Below are 17952 nucleotides of genomic sequence, written 5' to 3'. Positions count from 1 at the left end.
ACAACAGCTTGCTGAACTGATAGTAATGTAGAGGAGAAAGTATTTTGTTCTTGTCTTTAAGACGTGCACTAGTGACCCACATTTCTGTGTGCAGAAGCACTCAGGAATTCGTGTCAGAGGATCTTCCACAAAACCAACAAAAAAAAGAATGCTTCTTTACATTGTAAAATGATCTTTTTGTATTAGGGATTTCTTACTAAAATACAAGCAAACCCAGCAGAAGTTTAACACTCCTGCAACGCTTCACTTCAGTACTGCTAATTGGCAGCTTGGCTCAGCAATGGATAAACTGTTAAGAACTATTCTTATTACATGTCTTGGATATAAAATTTGAGTACTATCATCTTTTCATTAGCAATGTCCCATCTATGGGAATAAAGCAAAACAAACTGCTAGTAATCTGAGAGCTTTCTGAAAGAGCTTTTGTCACTCAGCTGACATGCAGGAAGGCTGTAATGAAAACAAATACTGTTACCATATTAAGAAAATGAGAGAGTTACTTCTCCTATTTCCTTTCCATTTGTAAAGTTTCCAGTTTCTTCCAGCATAGTCTTTATTCTGTCAAGTTTTTTTCACCTTGTCCCTTTAAGGGAACTACACTGACTGCCTTTCCTGAGTCCTTCGAGAGCTCTTTATCCTATTTACATTTAGAGACCAGTGTCTAGAAGGACACTGTAACAGAGAACCAAAAGGAAATCCTGCTAAAGCTGAGCACAAGGGCAGTTTCAGAGCTGCTGCTAGAAAACAAACTGGCTGATAATACAACAGACACTACTGGATGCCTCTCCAGGAGATCAGAGATTACAACCACAGATGAGGCAAAATTAACGGTAAAGAAGTGCATATAACCGCATTAAAAGTTCAATATGCAAAAGCCTGTTTTGTGTGAACCTCTGTAAAACTCAGAGCAAAAGGGAGTCACCCAACACCTGTGTTACTATTCTAGAAAGCTGCTTATTGCAGCCTTACACAAATATACTGCTTTCAAAACATTAATCTATAGAAAGCTCTTAAACAGCATCAGAGACAGTTTTATTTTCTTGCTTTTTACCTTCTCACTTTTCACTATTTTATAGAACATGATTACCAGACACCTTGATTTGGGATGGAAAGAAATAAGGTATCTGAGTAATGTTCAAGTGCTACAACAAAGGTGATTTAGAAGATCCGTATTATGTGGCCATACTGAATGTTACAAAATGAGCATGACAACTCTACAGGTGCACAAATGAACAAACAAGAACCATGCCCAATACTCACGCCCAGAGTGGTGTTCTGTCTGTTGTAGCCTGCGAAGTGCAAAACACTTTCTGTAGCCATGGCCAGCCCTGTGTGCTGGGACAAGCCCGACACCCAGTTCTGATGCTTGTTTAGGTACTCCTGACAAACAAAGAGGAAGAAGTGTTGGAAAACACCTGTTTTTCAAAACAAGGCAGCTCATAAGCAAATGTTGCATCAGCACAAACTACCAGAAACTTAATTACACACATACCTGACAACAAACAGGCTGTCTCTACTCATCCCTGTAAGGCATTGTTTCCCTGGCAGTAAAAAACTCTGAATAGCCAAGAGTAAGACTCTATCCATTTTGGAACAATAAGGATCAGGTTATCAAGAGAGGTACTTGAAGACTGAGGTCTTCTTTAAAAACCAATCACTTCTGACAAAAAGAACCTTACAAAAGGAGTGCTTTAGACTCCATGGGGGAAGGGAATGTAATCAATTATCCTTTCTCATAAGGATAGAACCCCTTGAGGCTCCTTTTTTAGGGAAGGAAATCTAAAATTCAGGTAGATTTGCAGCGTCCAAGATCTTGAGCCTCCCTGGAAATTCTGTTATTTGCACCAGATTAGGCACCTTTAGACACAATACTAATCTAACCTGGACCACACAGCTTCTTCAACTACTCACCAAGGATTAACAGACACCTGCATTTATTACAGTGAGACACTTTAAGGTATTTTGTTTGTTTTATTAGCACATTGTTAATAGTCTTTTGTTAATATTTGCTTGCAGTCCTATAATTGCTTTTCACTGAACTCTCACATGAGTGTTTACTACACTCATGCCCAAATTAAGTCTGTAGATTATAGTGGTCTCATATAGTAGCAGTGTTTCTCCACATTTAAAAGAACCACAATGACAGAAGAAAACACCCTCCCAAGAGGGAAACAAGAAACAAGTTTTACATCCTAATCAGCTGTTTCAGTCCAGCTGGTATCTTCAGCTAATGCACCAGCATTAAACTTTGCTAGGCAGATGATTCTGTTACACCAAATTCTGACTTCTGAAGTAAAGCCAGGATAATCAACTGTTCACAAACGTGTTATTTTCAGATTACTTAGGTTTGGATTACATCAAAAGTCACATCAAACAAAAACATTTTAATTATCCTCTGCAACACTATAAAGGAAATTTTAAAGCAATAGGAAATTTAAAATTATGCCTGGATAGCCTGAGAAAATGAGAAACACCACAGAATGCTCATTTTGAAGATCAGCAAAACTCCCATGCTCACAGAAGCAGGCTCATTACCTGCAGATGAGATTTCGTAACAGAGGGTGCCCATTTCATTGCTTCTTGCAGAATCATCCCACAGCGTGCGGCAAAATCCTTGACTATACTCTAGAACGAGAGAGCATCAAGACAATCAGTGAAACACAGGACATTTTACAAGAGGCACTGGTTTTAATGGTGTAACAAGTAACGTGGGGAGTAGGTTGCAGTAACACGATCCAGTTCAAGTTTTCTGTTATAAACTACCCTTGACAAGCAAAGAACTGACTCCAGTACAATAATAAGATTCAGAAAGACAAATACCAAGTGTCGTATTTTATTGCAAAAAAAGGAACTAGGGAAGGATTCAAAAAAGACCATTTAGAATAGCTCACTAATTTATCTCCAAGACATAAAAATAATCAGGCATTATTCTGGTCTTTGATAAGTCAAGGAGGACCACTTACCTCTCTGGCTTCATGTGTGTCAGGGACAGTTATTCTATATGGAGCATCAGGAATGTCATAGTATGGTTGGTCCTTGTGAATGTCCTAAACAAAAGCATTTATCAACTCTCAGTAAGATAAAATTCATCACTTCAAGTGAACACTACAGGAAGCACTCTCCCCCAAGCAGGAAGCCTGACTTACCAAACGTTTTTGCTAATATTTGCTCTCAAAGTCAATTTGAACAGCTCTAACAAACTGCTTGTGTTGCAGTTTGGTTTCTAGTACAGGTCATTTTAAAAATCCAAAGCCCTCTTCAACATTTAGTACAAAAATAAAACTCTATGAAGCATTTCCATCTAAAAAATACTAATATGCAATAAATTCAAGGTACATGGATAAACATGCACAGACTGGAATCACAGCTGATTCTATGATTATAATCTGACAACCATAATTCATAAATAAAAAGTAAAAAAATCAGAAAAACACCACCGATTTTTTATTTCGAATGAGACAGTTCAACAATTACAACCCAGAACTGGCAACCCTGTTTTATTCTTGATGCTAAACTTGACCTTATGAACCACATCTGACAACTTTCTAGCACTAGCTTCACTACCTATGAAATAGAGTTGAAAATGCACTTCCTCACAGAATTTTAAATGAAAATTTTAACTATCTTCATAATAAAAGAAAACCAAAATAAGAACTCAATAACTATCAAATAAATGCAAAACAAACAAGTCAGTTCTATGAAAGAAAAAGGAACTTACTGCACTAAGAGACAGTGACAGTGTCTGCAGAATATCTAGCATAGTCTTCAACACAGTTCCACTCCACAGCAAGTGAGGAAATCTAGAGCAAGACAGGATTCAGAAACTCAATAATCATGAAGAGCTGAGGAAGGAAATTACTTTATTAAGCAATATAGCTGCTGAAAGAGCTATATACATCTGTAGGTGAGTTTGTACAGAAGTCTCAAAGCTTGCCATTGCTCACAACAGCCTCGTTCAATATAGAGTGAAAATCTCTCTAAGAGCTATCTCATAGTTGAGATTGCATTTATTTCATGGGCACTTTGCTTTACTCCATCTGTGGCAATACTAAGCAGACACGGACATTTAAGCAGGGGTTTTAGAGCCCAAGTTAAAAATACTATTGAATGTTAGTTTTCAAGGAGATGCTTCAGCAGATGTACCAGCCACGAAATCCACTTGACTGTCTTCATCAACTACATAAGTAATCAGTGATCTGTCAATGTGAAAAGGGAACAGGGAAATGAAATCTATACTCACTTGTCTACCAGACCAGATAAGTATTTGTCTGCAACTCTCCTGATCCTTTTGTGAATGTGGTTAAAATTCACCAGCAAGAACTGAGCATGTCTCTCCAGCTCTTCTTCGTTCTCCTTAGTTTTAGGCTAAAAAGCATGCCAAAGAGAAACATGAAGCTTTTCAGGAAAAAAAACCAAGCATACTTTCATAAACTAAATGAGAACATTCACACAAATTCAAAATTTTAGTTTCCACGTAACCTACTTTATCAGCCATCATTGTCAGGAATGCTTCAAACACCTTATCAGCAACAGCTATCACACACTGCATCATGCCTGAGGAATTGAGAGAGGTGACAGGTTTGATTATCAGAATTACATTTGCTTTAATAAACCACGCTTAGCAGCTATAAAGCTTTTATGTTTACTCAGCCAACATAGAACCAAGCTGTTTCAAAACAAAACTAGTGCTCTTGGCAAGAACAAAGCAACAGCAGCCTAGTGAATATGAATCATTTTGTTATGTCATTGCTTTATTTGTTTTAGTTTTGCATGTCTGGAGATAATTTCCAAGTATCTCAAGCTGCAAGACAACCTGGACAGGTAATCTTACCAGATTTGTCTTTTTGAATTGCTTTATCCTCAAAATAGCAGAACATAACTTGGAAGCGATCTTGGTCAGTTGAACGCAACACCCTACAAAAAGAAGAGTTTTGTGGCTCTGACTGTTTCGGCATTTGCTGAATTTGCGTATGATGGAAGTATCACATTCGCAGGAATACACTTTTAAAGGAAAAAAAACACCAACAAAAAAAAAAAAACACAACAAAACCCCCACCCAAGCCCCAACAAACAGCCTGTGAATTCAGTATGTCTGACCAGCACAACCTAACACACAGTACTGAGGGGAGAAACGTACACTACCAATAAGATCCCAGCTCCTGCATTACACTGATCCCGCAGAACAGGCAACTGTTCTTCAGAGGTGCAAGCACGAGAGTCTGCGCAGAGCAGACGTTACACTTGCAACACGTTCCTCTGAAGAACTCATTTGTCCATCTTCTGTTAGTTCCTATACAGAGGAGATTCTGTTTTTCAAGCCTTCCTATATTATCCTATCCTTTTTAAATACCTCAAAGGCATTTTTGCATAGATGAATTCCCAGTCTTGGGATTTTGAACCAAAATACTGATTCTCATTTGTCTTAGTGTCTGGCAATTCTGACTTGAATATACATAGCTGTTTTTTTTTTGTTGGCTGGTTTGGTTTTGGGCTGTTTTTTTTAATTCATCAGTGGAAAAAGCATATCCATACCTCATATACTCTAGGCGGTAGACAGAAAGAAGATAGGTAGACATGGCAAAGTCTAACTTATTGATCAGCGCTGACACTTCTGGAGGGGGATCCAACAGATTTATTATGGTACTCCGCAACTCATTTAATTCAGCCTAGAGATGAATACAAGAAGTTATCTGAAGTGGAAGTACTGTATTAGTCAGGATTCTTCGAATACAGAATTAAACAGAAATAAACACTGGAGTTGAGCTCCCTACTGAAATAACTGCTAGTTTCCATGCAGTCATACCAATGAACAAATACAATTCCTACACTGAAGGAATGTAAGGTTGATCAACATCAATACTGTCCAGTTTCTGAAACTTCATGGCTCTGTTATGTTACTCTTTGATGTCACAGAACTAAGTATCCAGGCACAAGGCAGATTTCTGTATTATTTGGGAGCCAGACAAAGACATGTCATCAGCTAGAACTCTTCTACCCACTTTACTGCTACCACAAATAATCCTCTGACAAGATGTATCATGCAAACACTAGAGTGAAAAAAAATATACCAGGACCAAACCAGAGCATAAAAAGCGAAAAAGTTCACTTAATATTTCTCTGAAAGACTGAATACGTTGCTTCCTTCCGAAGCTTGCTGATTTCTTTTAAACAGTGCAAATTTTGACTGTCTGATACAAAACTGATGTAAAATTATTAAAAGGCTTCCATCTCTACAAAGACTTGGTTTCTACACCTAATCAAAACAGGGTAGCTACCACTCTAAACACTTGTATTAACAGTCAGTGAAACTAAACCCAAGCCAGTTACACGTACACTGCTGTCATAAGAGTAAAAAAAAAAGCTGTTTTCCACTAATAGAAGGCATGCTGAAGGGGTAGTGTGCAATTTCAGTATATCATGGTTACCACATCGTTCAACATTGACAGACACTATGAAGGAGATAACAGAAGAAATTAATTCTTACAGAAGTTACAGTGTCATTCTTCATGGCAGAATTGTACTGAAGAACAGATCGAAGTGGTTCTTTGCTGGGAAACGTGAGTAATGGAGACTTGGTGGCAATTTCACATACACCTTCATACCATTCTTCTGGCCAAAGACCTGAAGCAAAAGTATAAAGAGGAAGGTGGGGTAAGGGAGAAGAATAACATTGAGACCCACACAATCAACCAGCACTATCAAGTTTGGCACTACTTTTGGTCATTTTTTCATGCACTTAAGTACAAACACTCAATACACGTGATCCATGTTCCAGTGATAATAAACATATTTAGATAATTCCAAGTCAAGTTTCTCACTGGACAAGAAGTTTCTACTTGATTACCATTGTACCCTATGTGTCCAGTGCTCCATTTCATACTTAACTAAGGCTATTAACCTGTGGAAATAAATGAAGCACAAGCTGTACTGTGCTGAATCTCATAGCAAACCACCAGAGATGTAAAGAAATCCAGTCAGAGAAGTGCCACGTTAGCTGTTCAGTTTTTAGTGTCATTGTGCCTGTAGTTTTTCTTCAGCCTACTGTGACTGGTTTGCACAGAGTTAGATGCATACTTGTCAGGAGTTTAACTGTGAGGAGCAATGTTCTCTTAGAATTTACACTACCTGATCCTTCCACAGCAAATCCCATCAGCACTGAGTACAACCAGAAGTCACGGAACAGCTTTTGCAGCCTGGGTTTGGCCTCTTTGATGGGTGGCAAGCGTCTGGTGAGCTACCAAAGAAACAAAAATTAACATCAGAGAAGGGTGGGAGCTATAATAACTTAATTTCACTCTAAGGAATCAATTCATGCACCTCCGATTTACAAAGGTAATATTCTTTGGCACCTATGAAAAACAGTATTATAATGCTATTGTTATACTGAAGAAAGTTAGATCTTGTTACAATTATCTGAAATATTAACTTTTGAGATTGTTTTACACAGGAATAATACCATGCTGACACAGTAACCTCTGAGGAGAATACATAATATTAGTGTACTATCAACTGCAGAGATAAAGAGGCCACATGATCCTTTAAACTGTGTTGGAGACAATGCCATGCAGCTCTGCCTAAGTGCAAAGGAACTCAAACCTAAATAAATATTAGTCAAACATACTTCTGGTTGCTATTGTTTATTGGCTTTGTGGAAATACATTGAGGCACCAATTGGGGATCTTTTATTGTCTGCACCCACGCACACAATGACATCAGTTCTGAAGAATTTACTATCTAAACAAGCAAGTAAAAGAGCATTATTTTCAACACTTTTTCCTTAAAACTCTGATACTTTTTGCACAAACAGCTGCTTCCACTGCAGGAGCACAGCCTTCCCTCCCAGCCAACACGATATGCAATTTCAGATAAATTTATGTAACAAACATCATGGTGTGTTATCCTAAAAAGTATCAGAAGTCCAAGCAGTGTTTAAAAAGTAAGAATAGCTCACTGAACAGCAAGCTTTATTCAATACGACTGTGTATTATTACTGTGAACTTTATTAAGAAAATGTCAGATTCTAGTCTAGCTTAAAAAGTTTTCTCCCAATGTACACTAATTCCCTTGGGGTATGAAAGCCAGAAGTATTTCAGCCAGCAGTATTTCAATGAAACCTTACATAAAGCCAACTTTGGGCGTATTTATAAATCATGAGGCAGATTGTTCATTTAAAAAGAAAAACATGAATAAATCCCTTTAATCCCTTTAAAAGCTGGTGAATGGCACCATGGAAAAAAGTTGCTTGTGCAACACAAATGTTTACATCACTGTAGCACTGACTGAAGAAGCCTGACCATCACAACCAGAGGCCTCGTCCGTTTTTGCACTAAGATGCCCCCCCCCCATTTCAGCACAAAATAGCAGTGACATGGCTTTTACTGGTCAGCAACAGTCAAGTTTATGTGTGTGCTTGACTTTGAAACCTTACATACACGACAAGTTTTGCTCAAAGATCTTCCTCAAAAGTGAACAAGTACCTGCAAAGCCATAAAAGTAGTTCAACAAGCAACATACAATTCAGCAGAGATCACTAGGCAAGGGAGGGATTTTGGCTGACGAAGTAAGTTTAGCAGTGTTTGGTTTAGAGAATGTTTACTTTGGGAGATACACAAAAAACTAGCGTCAAAGTTCAGCTTTAAACCCTGCCATTCCTCTTACTTGAGCTATTCAACACATCCTTCCCGTACAGTGGCTTAAAGGTAAGCTTCATTTTCATCTGCTGTTATTTTAGCTAGATCTGACCAAAGACACGTATACTGCAGAGCGGAGGCGAGCTTTGACTATCTTAGTGCAGCTAAGCAGGAACTGAACTTTGGTGAAGACGAGAATGCAAAGTTGGGAACTACAGAAAGCAAATTCCTCCATGCCAAAAGCAGAAAGCATTTAGCAGTGGTTACTGGACCGAGCACCTCAGCCCTAAGGGCCTGACTCCTGGGGGCGGGGAAAGAAAAAGTCATGAATTTGTGAAGAAACAGTAAGAAAAAGGCTGACTTGAGTCATTTCACAGGGTAAAACCATTTAAAGAGCACCTTCTATGGATCCTTCAGGGCTGGAAAACAATGTGATTTTGTTAATATGGGATAATCCCCTTAAATTGTTTCAGGATTTCAGGCAAATGAGTCTGGGGGGAGAATCTTAAATATTCACCTGTTAGCTCAGTTACTTCAGTCCTGCTACAACGTGCTTGAAAATGTTTTCTTTCAAGCACTGGGTTTACTCCCTGAGGTACAGGTATGTATACCTATTTATTTCACTTCTGTAGAACAGCTCTTTGGACTATTTCCTAATTTAAAAAGCATTTTAATCAACACCTTGTAAGATTTTTGTTTCATTTCTATTCAACGTTTTGCTCTAATTTATATTGTAAATAACTGCCTTTTTATTCCAAAAAGTACTATTAACAGAAATTTATAAAGTCTTATTTTCTAAAGAAGTTTGAGCAGAAGCCAAGTCCCTGGCATTTCAGTTTCAGATGATACAGAGTTACTGAATACTGACATTTTGGTCTTTATTTGACTGTCACAGAAAGGAATTACACTTTTCATATCTTTTTAAGATCACTGTTATTACTGCAACCCAATATTATAGTGAAAAGTCTCTCAGACCCACTTCTTGGAACAGTGCTTTACAGCTGAGTAAGATCGATTCATTCTCTTCAAACTACAAATATCTAAGATAATTCTTGATTTTAAAACTATCTTTAAAAATGTAATGGTCCAATACTCAGTAGATAAAAAAAGAGATTAACTTTTCCTTTAATGGAGGTTCTACTTAAATACATTCTCAGGTGAGGTTAGAAATTTGCCATTGGGATAACACCAAATGTAGAGAAACAAAGCTCTGATTAGGAACCTACACAGACTTCACAGAATGAAGCAAGCAGAGAGCACTACGTGCTGCGCAGTGCTACAGAAAAGCAAACTGACACAAAACAGAATAAAAAAATCAGAATCAAGCCAATTTCTCATAAAAGCAGCAGATGAGTGCACACAGCTGCAGAAAGCATGCACAGACACCGAGTTTACACATCCGAATTACACCATGAGTAGGCCAGGATACGTGTTATGCCTTAACGTTTCCCACAGAGCAGTCCCACTAACGGTGTTTAGTGCAAATACCCATCTTGCTCCAGGTTTGGTGTTACTTCCCTAGATCTCCCTTATTCTAGCAAATTTTAGCCTTGCTCTTCCAAAAGTACTCCCATAAAACTCCAATTTTTGTTGTAGCTACAGGATGTCTGTTTTTCTAACTCTTCAGGACATCTCAGCCTTCTGGTATGCTCCTGTGGTGGATGCCTAGTCCCTCCTATCAAGCTGGAATCTTCAAACTTAATGTCGTTTTCTTAGCATACACTAGTAACACAGTAAATATTTCAAGTGTTATGGGGTTATAAATAAAGAGTCCCACATATTTTAGGTAATGAGTTTGTTACTGCTGAAACATGCCCATAACAACTACTTGTATGGGAGGAGGTCAACCAATTCTTTGGCAGGATGGAGGCATCATGTAAGCAAAACTGCTTTTACTGATTGATCTGTAAGTAAAACAGATTTAACCACCTATTTAGATCTGTTCCATTAAAAAAATGCTGTCAAATAAGGTAACTATAGACCCACTGCTGACAGAGCTCAGCAGGGAACTAAAGTTAGGCAATAGGTAACTAAAACTCAATTACCCTCTGCTCTCTCAACTGTTACGTTGTCTTCCAGGTTTTGATCTGTCAGAATGAAGTTTCTATTTCATTTGCTTGCCCTTGCTCTTGTCATAACCTCCACATTTGGTGGAGTCAAGGACTTCACTCAGCATTTTGAAAGCCTTAAAGATGCACAGCCACATGAAAATGGCACCTATGATATGCCAAATTTACCACTGGAGTTCCACAGAGAAAACACTATCACTAATGACTTGATTCCTGAAGAGGAGGAGGAAGAGGACTACCTAGATCTTGACAAGATACTGGGTGAAGACGACTACAGTGACATTATTGATGCTGCCCCATACATAGTTTCTGAAATTCAGCAAGGAAATATACTTGAACTATTCCAAGGCAAAACCAGAATCCAGCGCCTCAATATCCTCAACGCAAACTTTGGCTTCAACCTTTACCGCAGCGTGGCAGAAAAGACCAACTCTTCAGATAATATTCTCATGGCTCCTGTTGGTATTTCCACTGCAATGGCTATGATTTCTCTGGGTCTGAAGGGTAAAACTCAGCAGGAAGTATTATCTGTCCTTGGCTTTCAGGACTTCATTAATGCCAGCACCAAATACGAGCTCATGACCGTTCATAACCTCTTCCGCAAGCTCACTCATCGGCTCTTCAGGCGCAACTTTGGTTACACACTGAGGTCTGTCAATGATCTTTATATTCAGAAGGACTTTTCTATTCTGAATGACTTCAGAAACAATACAAAAACATACTACTTTGCTGATGCTCAACCAGCTGATTTTTCAGATCCCAGCTTCATAACTAAAACCAATGAACGCATCTTGAAGCTGACCAAAGGATTAATAAAAGAAGCTCTTGTGAATGTAAACCCTACAACATTGATGATGATTCTTAACTGTCTCTACTTTAAAGGTAAGAATCTGCTATCTCAATCTTAGCAATGGATTTTCTCAGTTTGCAATTCACTGCATACTTCGGTAGAAATCCCAATCTGAACGTAAATCTAGACTACACTTCAAAGAAGCCTACCGATTCCCTCATTAAAAAGAATCTCTATTATTAGCCCACTTTTACAGTTTTCTGTAGGACACTGATGTTCCAGTCACACCCTGAAGTCAGTGGGTATTGTACAAGTACAGCAAATGCTTATCACAGCCAAAAATCTTTAAGTGAGACTAAAAAACAACATATGAATGCAGAATAACCTCAGAAATCATAAGCTTTGTAGGAGTCTCAGGCAGTGATGTATTAATTCATGTGCAAGTTATTAGTCACATTCAGTCCTTCTTCAAGTTATTGGCTTCACTGAAATGGTACAGGTTGATTTCAGTTAAAACATTTAACATTTCCAAAATATTCAAGATTCATAGGAATGATCATGAAAAATTTCAGCTTCAAGTATGGGGTTTTTTCATATAATCAGATCACGATCCCTGTCAACAAGCCTGCACAGGGGACTGAGGAATATAACCAAAACAGTGTTCTCCTACAGCTAAAACCAAACACATTCACTACTCAGAATAATTCAGCATAAACTGTCTGCTGATATGGGCTCCTACATGTATCCCTGAACAGCTTGAAGTAAATACATTCTTACTATACACCCTTATTTTCTATTTCTGTACGTTTAAACTAAGGGTCTGTGGTGAAATTTTCAACACTGCTCTTCTGCCTCAGGTTGAAAGTCTGTGAATCTTTCAATAATGGTATTTTAAAATGGTATTAAATGAGCCAGGGGTGGGAGGTGCCAATGCAACAGGAACTGAGGAAGAAGAGGAAATTCTCTTACTGACTAAGACAATAATCAGATCAAAGTGACTTAAAACACTGGTAAAGGACAGATTAGCACAAAAGGATAACAGTGTTTGGGAGTACAACATACTCCTTTCCACAGATTATGAAGGAGTTTCTTTTTGTCAATTACATCCCGCTTCCAGGAAACAAATGCTCAAGGGCTGTCTTACACCTTCACAGGATTTCATTATAGGAATACCATTCCTCTAAGCTAATGAAACATACCATTTCCCACTCACTTGCAAGGTGTTACTTCCTCGAATAATGCCACTTGTCTCTTTAAAAGATTTGAAGCAGTTATTAGCATAAGAACCAAATATTCCTCTGGTTTGAAGTACCATCCAAAAGGGACTTATTTATATCCTTAAGTACACCTCTGATGATTATATCTTACTAAATACATGGCTGTACTGTCCATTAGACCATCCTAAGAAAAGAATAATGCAAAGTGAAATGCAAATAATTTTTTTCATGATTTGGTAAAATTTAAAATACATTTTTGCTTTAGTCTGAAATTATTAAATACTTCTGCTATCTCAAAACCACAAAAACTCCACCAAAACTGAATAGTTTTAGTACTGGAACTCTTGAGTCACCAAGATCAGAAAGACTTTTGGCTTTTTCTTCTGCTCATGGAGTCCAAATTGCCTTGGTGGTGTCTGCTGAAGACTGTAATTTCCAAACCTCAAAACCAAAAAGATCTATTCTTTATTTCTGTCTCTCATTCTTTAATGAGTGACAGCCTCTTGGTAATTCTGAGTAGAACTAAACTTTTTAAAAGCAAGTTCTGCTCCTGGGATTCCCAGTTTCCCCACTGGTCCTCCTAGACATGCTAGCTTTTTCCTCACATCTTTCCATTTACAATATTAACACTGATTGCACCATTGCAGACAAGCTCTGTTAAACTCTCAGAGCTAAGAAACCTATGAGTATTCTCAGATACACAGAGATGCTCAGTACAAGTGATGCTTGTGCTGAATAACTGTAATTGAGTAATGGGATACCTGCCAACCACCATGAAGCCTCAAGCTCCTCTTACATTAAATACCATCAAGAAACTATTGGAAACCATTCACATTGGTAAGCAGCAAGTTTAATCTTGTCTGTGTCAAATCTACCTCCAGCTGAGACCTACCCTCCATTCAGCAGAGATCTGAACAATCATTTATGAGATCCCTATCAAGTAGGAGCCGGGTATTTTAGCCAAGATAGATCACAGCAGCTTTTGAGAACTGACAGATTCTGACAGGTCCAAAATTACTTTTCTGAGATTCTAGTCATGAACACAAGAGAGAATTCCATCAGTGGAGACAACATTTGCCACTGCAGGTGGGTCCCAAAGACATCTTGGTGGAAGATTCAAAACAAGAAGTCATGAAAGTCAGAGAGTGCCATGTGGTTTCAGAAGACCCCAGAAGGCCACAAGCCTCCCCCTGGAGAACAGTGTTTTACCACAAGACAAAAACATGCTTGCAAAGCTGAACCCAAGAAAAAAGTTCCCCAGCTCCTCTCTTCTGCTAGGAAGAGCTGACAAAAGTCTCTGATTCCTCAGGTGCTGACAGTGCTGCTGAAGCTGCCCTGGCCCACAGCAGCTTGAGTCCTGTGACTGTGAATTCTGTTCCCTGAAGCACAGCAATATGCGATACTGGCTTTTCCTGAAGTGAGACAATTTGTTTGGGAACAGCATAATCCATTTTACATCCCCTTCCCTTCAGCATATTAACCACAGTCTGATCATTTCTCAAACGGCTCCCTATCAGCTCAACATATGAAGAAACTATTAGAATTAAAGTTGGACTAAAGGCTTTTTCTGTTACTTCGATTTGGCAAAGTCAGATTACAGACCTCAAAATTACTTGCAACTGTTTAACAACAAGGTTACCAATCAAGGTTAAATCCGTAGTCTCTCCACACAGTTGCAGCCACATTCCCCATGTACTCATCTGCCAATGGTGACCTAAAATCCAGAGTTATAACAGGAAATATCAGGAACCTTATTTCCACTATAAAATTCTAGCTTTGTCTGCCCATGAAGGAAGAAATGTTCTTTCCAGAGCCATGGTTCTGAAGAAAGATCAGTAAGAATACTGCTTTAAGAGAGCACCTTCTTTACACAGTCAATAAACATCTGGGGTATCCAAAGAAACTTCACATAGAAAGCTTCAAACCTTGATGGACTCTCTGGTCTGCAAAATACAGTGAACTGCATTTTCTGGGCATAAACCTGTCAGATGAAAGGCTCCTGCAGACGTGTTGAAATCACATCGATCTGGGTCATTAAGAAACTCCTCAGGATGTGTTAAGACAGAAAGTTAATTGGCTTGAATGGACTAAGTCAAGGTAATGCCTTCAGCATCTCTTTTAAAACTTTATGCAAAACTAAACCAGCCATTACTTAGCTTGAGGTCCCAATACCGTGCTTCTGTGTGGGTTTCAAGTATCAGGTCTCTCAGAAAATACAGCTGTGCCGGTTATTCCACTAGGTGCAAGCGCTGCCAAGTGTCTTCCATCTGTTTAACCTTTGTAATGTCTAGGTTCCTCATAGCAAGACAATGGTACACACCAGCCTCTTCCAGATTTCCAGTTCGAGTAATTTTTGCTTTTATAATTCAAAGCACTCAAATCAGACAAATACTATGCTAAAAAACCCAGGAATTTTAAAGTCACTTTAAAACTTGTCTTCTCAATTGAAATCAACAATCTCCTTCAGTAATTCCCAATGCACATGAATTAAAACTTAATGTAAGAATATTTTATTAAACAAGGATCTCGGGTATTTTTATCTGCCTTCTGCCCTGTATTAACAGGAACCTGGGAGAATAAGTTTCCAGTGGAAATGACTATGAAGAGGAGCTTCCGACTGAATGAGAAGCAAACAATAAAAGTCCCTATGATGCAGACTAAAGGGAACTTCCTAGCTGCTGCAGATCCTGAGTTAGACTGCGGCGTGATCCAGCTCCCGTTCGTGGGGAACATCAGCATGCTGATTGTACTTCCACACAAACTTTCAGGCATGAAAGCCCTAGAAAAGCAGATAACACCTCAAGTGGTGGAAAAATGGCAGAAGAGCATGACAAACAGGTATCTGCTGAAAAGTACATCTTGTTAAAGCCTTAGTGTATTTTCTTGATGAGATTGACAAGGGTAAGTAAAGAGCATAGAAGATAACATGATATTGTGATTAAAAACACTTAACCTAAATAAATCCCCCCAAAAGATGGATTTACTGAATTACAAATTCGGACCAGCAATCAGTCAGGATTTAAATGCTGTCAAGAAGTCAACAATGACTGAGATGGAAAATTCCAACAGAGTTCCAAAATTGTTTCTATTAAGAATTTAATGTTGCAGATTTAAAGAAAAAACTCTTACTGATGAAGTTTACAATGAGGAGGGAAACCAGGAGCACAATAATAACAGGTTATTTGTGCAGAATAATCGCCATCGTATGAAAAGCCGCCTATGCTCATTTCAGCACTATGCATTTCAACACATCTCTTGAGCAAAGGCACATGCTCAGTCATCAACCCCAGACATCACAATTATGGGAGAGAAAAAATTATACAGCCTCTCTTGTGCAAGGTGACAGACTGGGTGGTATCCGTCTTCAGACCTGACAGAAAGATTAAAAGGGCAGATTTGATGGGCTATTCAGGAAGCCAACTTAATTCTATTGTATACAATAAGTGACAAATCTCCGATTTAGTACTCCAGAAAATCTGACAGTTGGACGTTTATTAGAAGCGTATCCAACCATGCACTGAACTGCTCAAAGCTGTGTACCTGTAAATCACTGCAAGTGAAACACCAAATTGACAAACTAACAGTTCTGGGAGGGGAATTATTTTTAAAATACACAGCTTGAAAGTAATGATTTCCAAGATTTGAAAGTAAAAGTAGATTGAGCAGTCCTGTCTATTCCTGTGTCCTGCTTGCTGAAGACAGCAAACAACCCAAACCACAACAGGTATCTAAAGCGAAGGAGTCATGCAAGTATCTTCTCAATGATTTTTCGTTTTTGGTTTTATTTTTACTAGAACAAGAGAAGTGGTTCTGCCTAAATTTAAGCTGGAGAAGAGTTATAACTTGGTTGGTTATCTGAGATCCATGGGAATAGAAGACCTGTTTAATGACAAAGGCGACTACTCTGGTATATCGGATGAGAAAGTCACCATTGACCGGGTATTTACTCCTCTCCTCTTTTCATTTCCTTTCTGATTTAACTGTATCACCTGAAAACATGACAACAGTAAAAACAATTCACAGTAAGCTAAAATAGCTTTTTCTTTCCTCATCTTTCCTGGAAGACAGAGGAGTGATGTGGGTTTCTCTGTATGCACTTGTCTACTCTTACAGTGAGGTACATGTTTAACAAGATGTCAAAGGCACAAGAAGTGTTATGGCCAGTCAGGAACAGTCTTGTTCACAGACCAAAACCAAAGGATTGCTGCCATATAAGAGTTACCAGAAAGAGTGTCACAAGGGAGCCACATGCGTGACATGGAGCTGGGGGGGGGGAAGGCTGTGAGCAGATAATTTGAGAGTACTTAAGAGATCTTCAATTTCATTTTTGTTTATTTATCCCCTTTTTTTTTGTTTGCTTTAACAGTTCAACCATCAAGGCACAATAACTGTGAATGAGGAAGGCACAGAGGCTGGAGCAATAACCAACGTTGGGTTCATGCCTCTTTCCACTCAGATTCGCTTCATTGTCGACCGCCCCTTTTTGTTTCTGATCTATGAACATCGTACCAGCTGCCTCCTGTTTATGGGCAGAGTTGTCAACCCAGCCCAATCCTAAAAGCAGAGAAGATCTCCAACACACTGTTACACCTGGGCTGTATAACTACATGTTAATATACCAGTACCATAAAGGAATTTTTATTGCCATGTTAGCTAATACAAAAGCCACTGGTATCAAAAGAAAATATATTATCTACAGGTAGTTTTATATGAATGGACTCGTAGCAGTAGATAATTATGGTTAGTGCCATGTATTGAAACAAATGTACTAAAAAAAAAATACCACAAAGTAACTTACATTTTGTGTTCTACAGTGTATAAAATGTAATCAATAAAACATTTAGACTATCTGGATTCTTGAGGTTTAGCTCTAAATTTGTGCTAGGATGTCTCCTTATAATAAATAGGTATAAGGAAATCCTGAATACCTGACCAGTCTCAGAAACCAAAACCTCTCCTGGGTATTTTACATTACCTAACTTCACCCTATACACAAAGCTTTTTAATATGGCAGCCAGTGACATATCAGTATTAGATGAAAGATGATGACGAACTGATATTGAATAGGAAGCTCAGATATTTGTCTCTACTGCCTCACATTGTGCTTCCTTGTAAGCCCACCATCTGGGGTACAATTTTCAGTACTGAAGGTTCACAATAGAAATCACTAGCGTCCATATACACATTTTATTGGTTTATCTATATGCAAAAAGAAAAGCATATTCATAAGATTAAATATTCATGCC

The 17952-nt window shown here is 38.4% G+C and overlaps 2 protein-coding genes across 3 annotated transcripts in view; one reads left to right on the top strand and one right to left on the bottom strand.

The window, feature by feature from the left end:
- The window catches only part of PI4KA (phosphatidylinositol 4-kinase alpha), a 56815-nt gene that overhangs the window by 20250 nt on the left and 18613 nt on the right, over positions 1 to 17952 (bottom strand). For both annotated transcript variants that reach the window (XM_061466048.1, XM_061466049.1), the window contains exons 20-29: positions 7126 to 7234; positions 6485 to 6621; positions 5533 to 5666; positions 4832 to 4914; positions 4484 to 4554; positions 4241 to 4365; positions 3719 to 3800; positions 2964 to 3047; positions 2536 to 2625; positions 1261 to 1380 (exon numbers count right to left, since the gene is read on the bottom strand). In XM_061466048.1, coding sequence (XP_061322032.1) covers positions 1261 to 1380; positions 2536 to 2625; positions 2964 to 3047; positions 3719 to 3800; positions 4241 to 4365; positions 4484 to 4554; positions 4832 to 4914; positions 5533 to 5666; positions 6485 to 6621; positions 7126 to 7234 — 1035 coding nt within the window. The remainder of the gene's footprint in view (positions 1 to 1260; positions 1381 to 2535; positions 2626 to 2963; positions 3048 to 3718; positions 3801 to 4240; positions 4366 to 4483; positions 4555 to 4831; positions 4915 to 5532; positions 5667 to 6484; positions 6622 to 7125; positions 7235 to 17952) is intronic.
- On the top strand, positions 8586 to 17393 carry SERPIND1 (serpin family D member 1). The gene is made up of 5 exons (XM_061466050.1): positions 8586 to 8699; positions 10710 to 11581; positions 15271 to 15544; positions 16501 to 16645; positions 17073 to 17393. Exons 2-5 carry the CDS (start codon positions 10726 to 10728, stop codon positions 17262 to 17264), a joined length of 1467 nt encoding a protein of 488 aa, XP_061322034.1. The 5' UTR covers positions 8586 to 8699; positions 10710 to 10725; the 3' UTR covers positions 17265 to 17393.

This window comes from Pezoporus flaviventris, unplaced genomic scaffold (assembly GCF_033815535.1).
Source record: "Pezoporus flaviventris isolate CSIRO_AGI_PZ_B2104156 unplaced genomic scaffold, CSIRO_AGI_Pfla_v1 ptg000041l, whole genome shotgun sequence".
NCBI lineage: Eukaryota > Metazoa > Chordata > Aves > Psittaciformes > Psittacidae > Pezoporus > Pezoporus flaviventris.
This window is presented reverse-complemented; position numbering and strand designations above follow the sequence as displayed.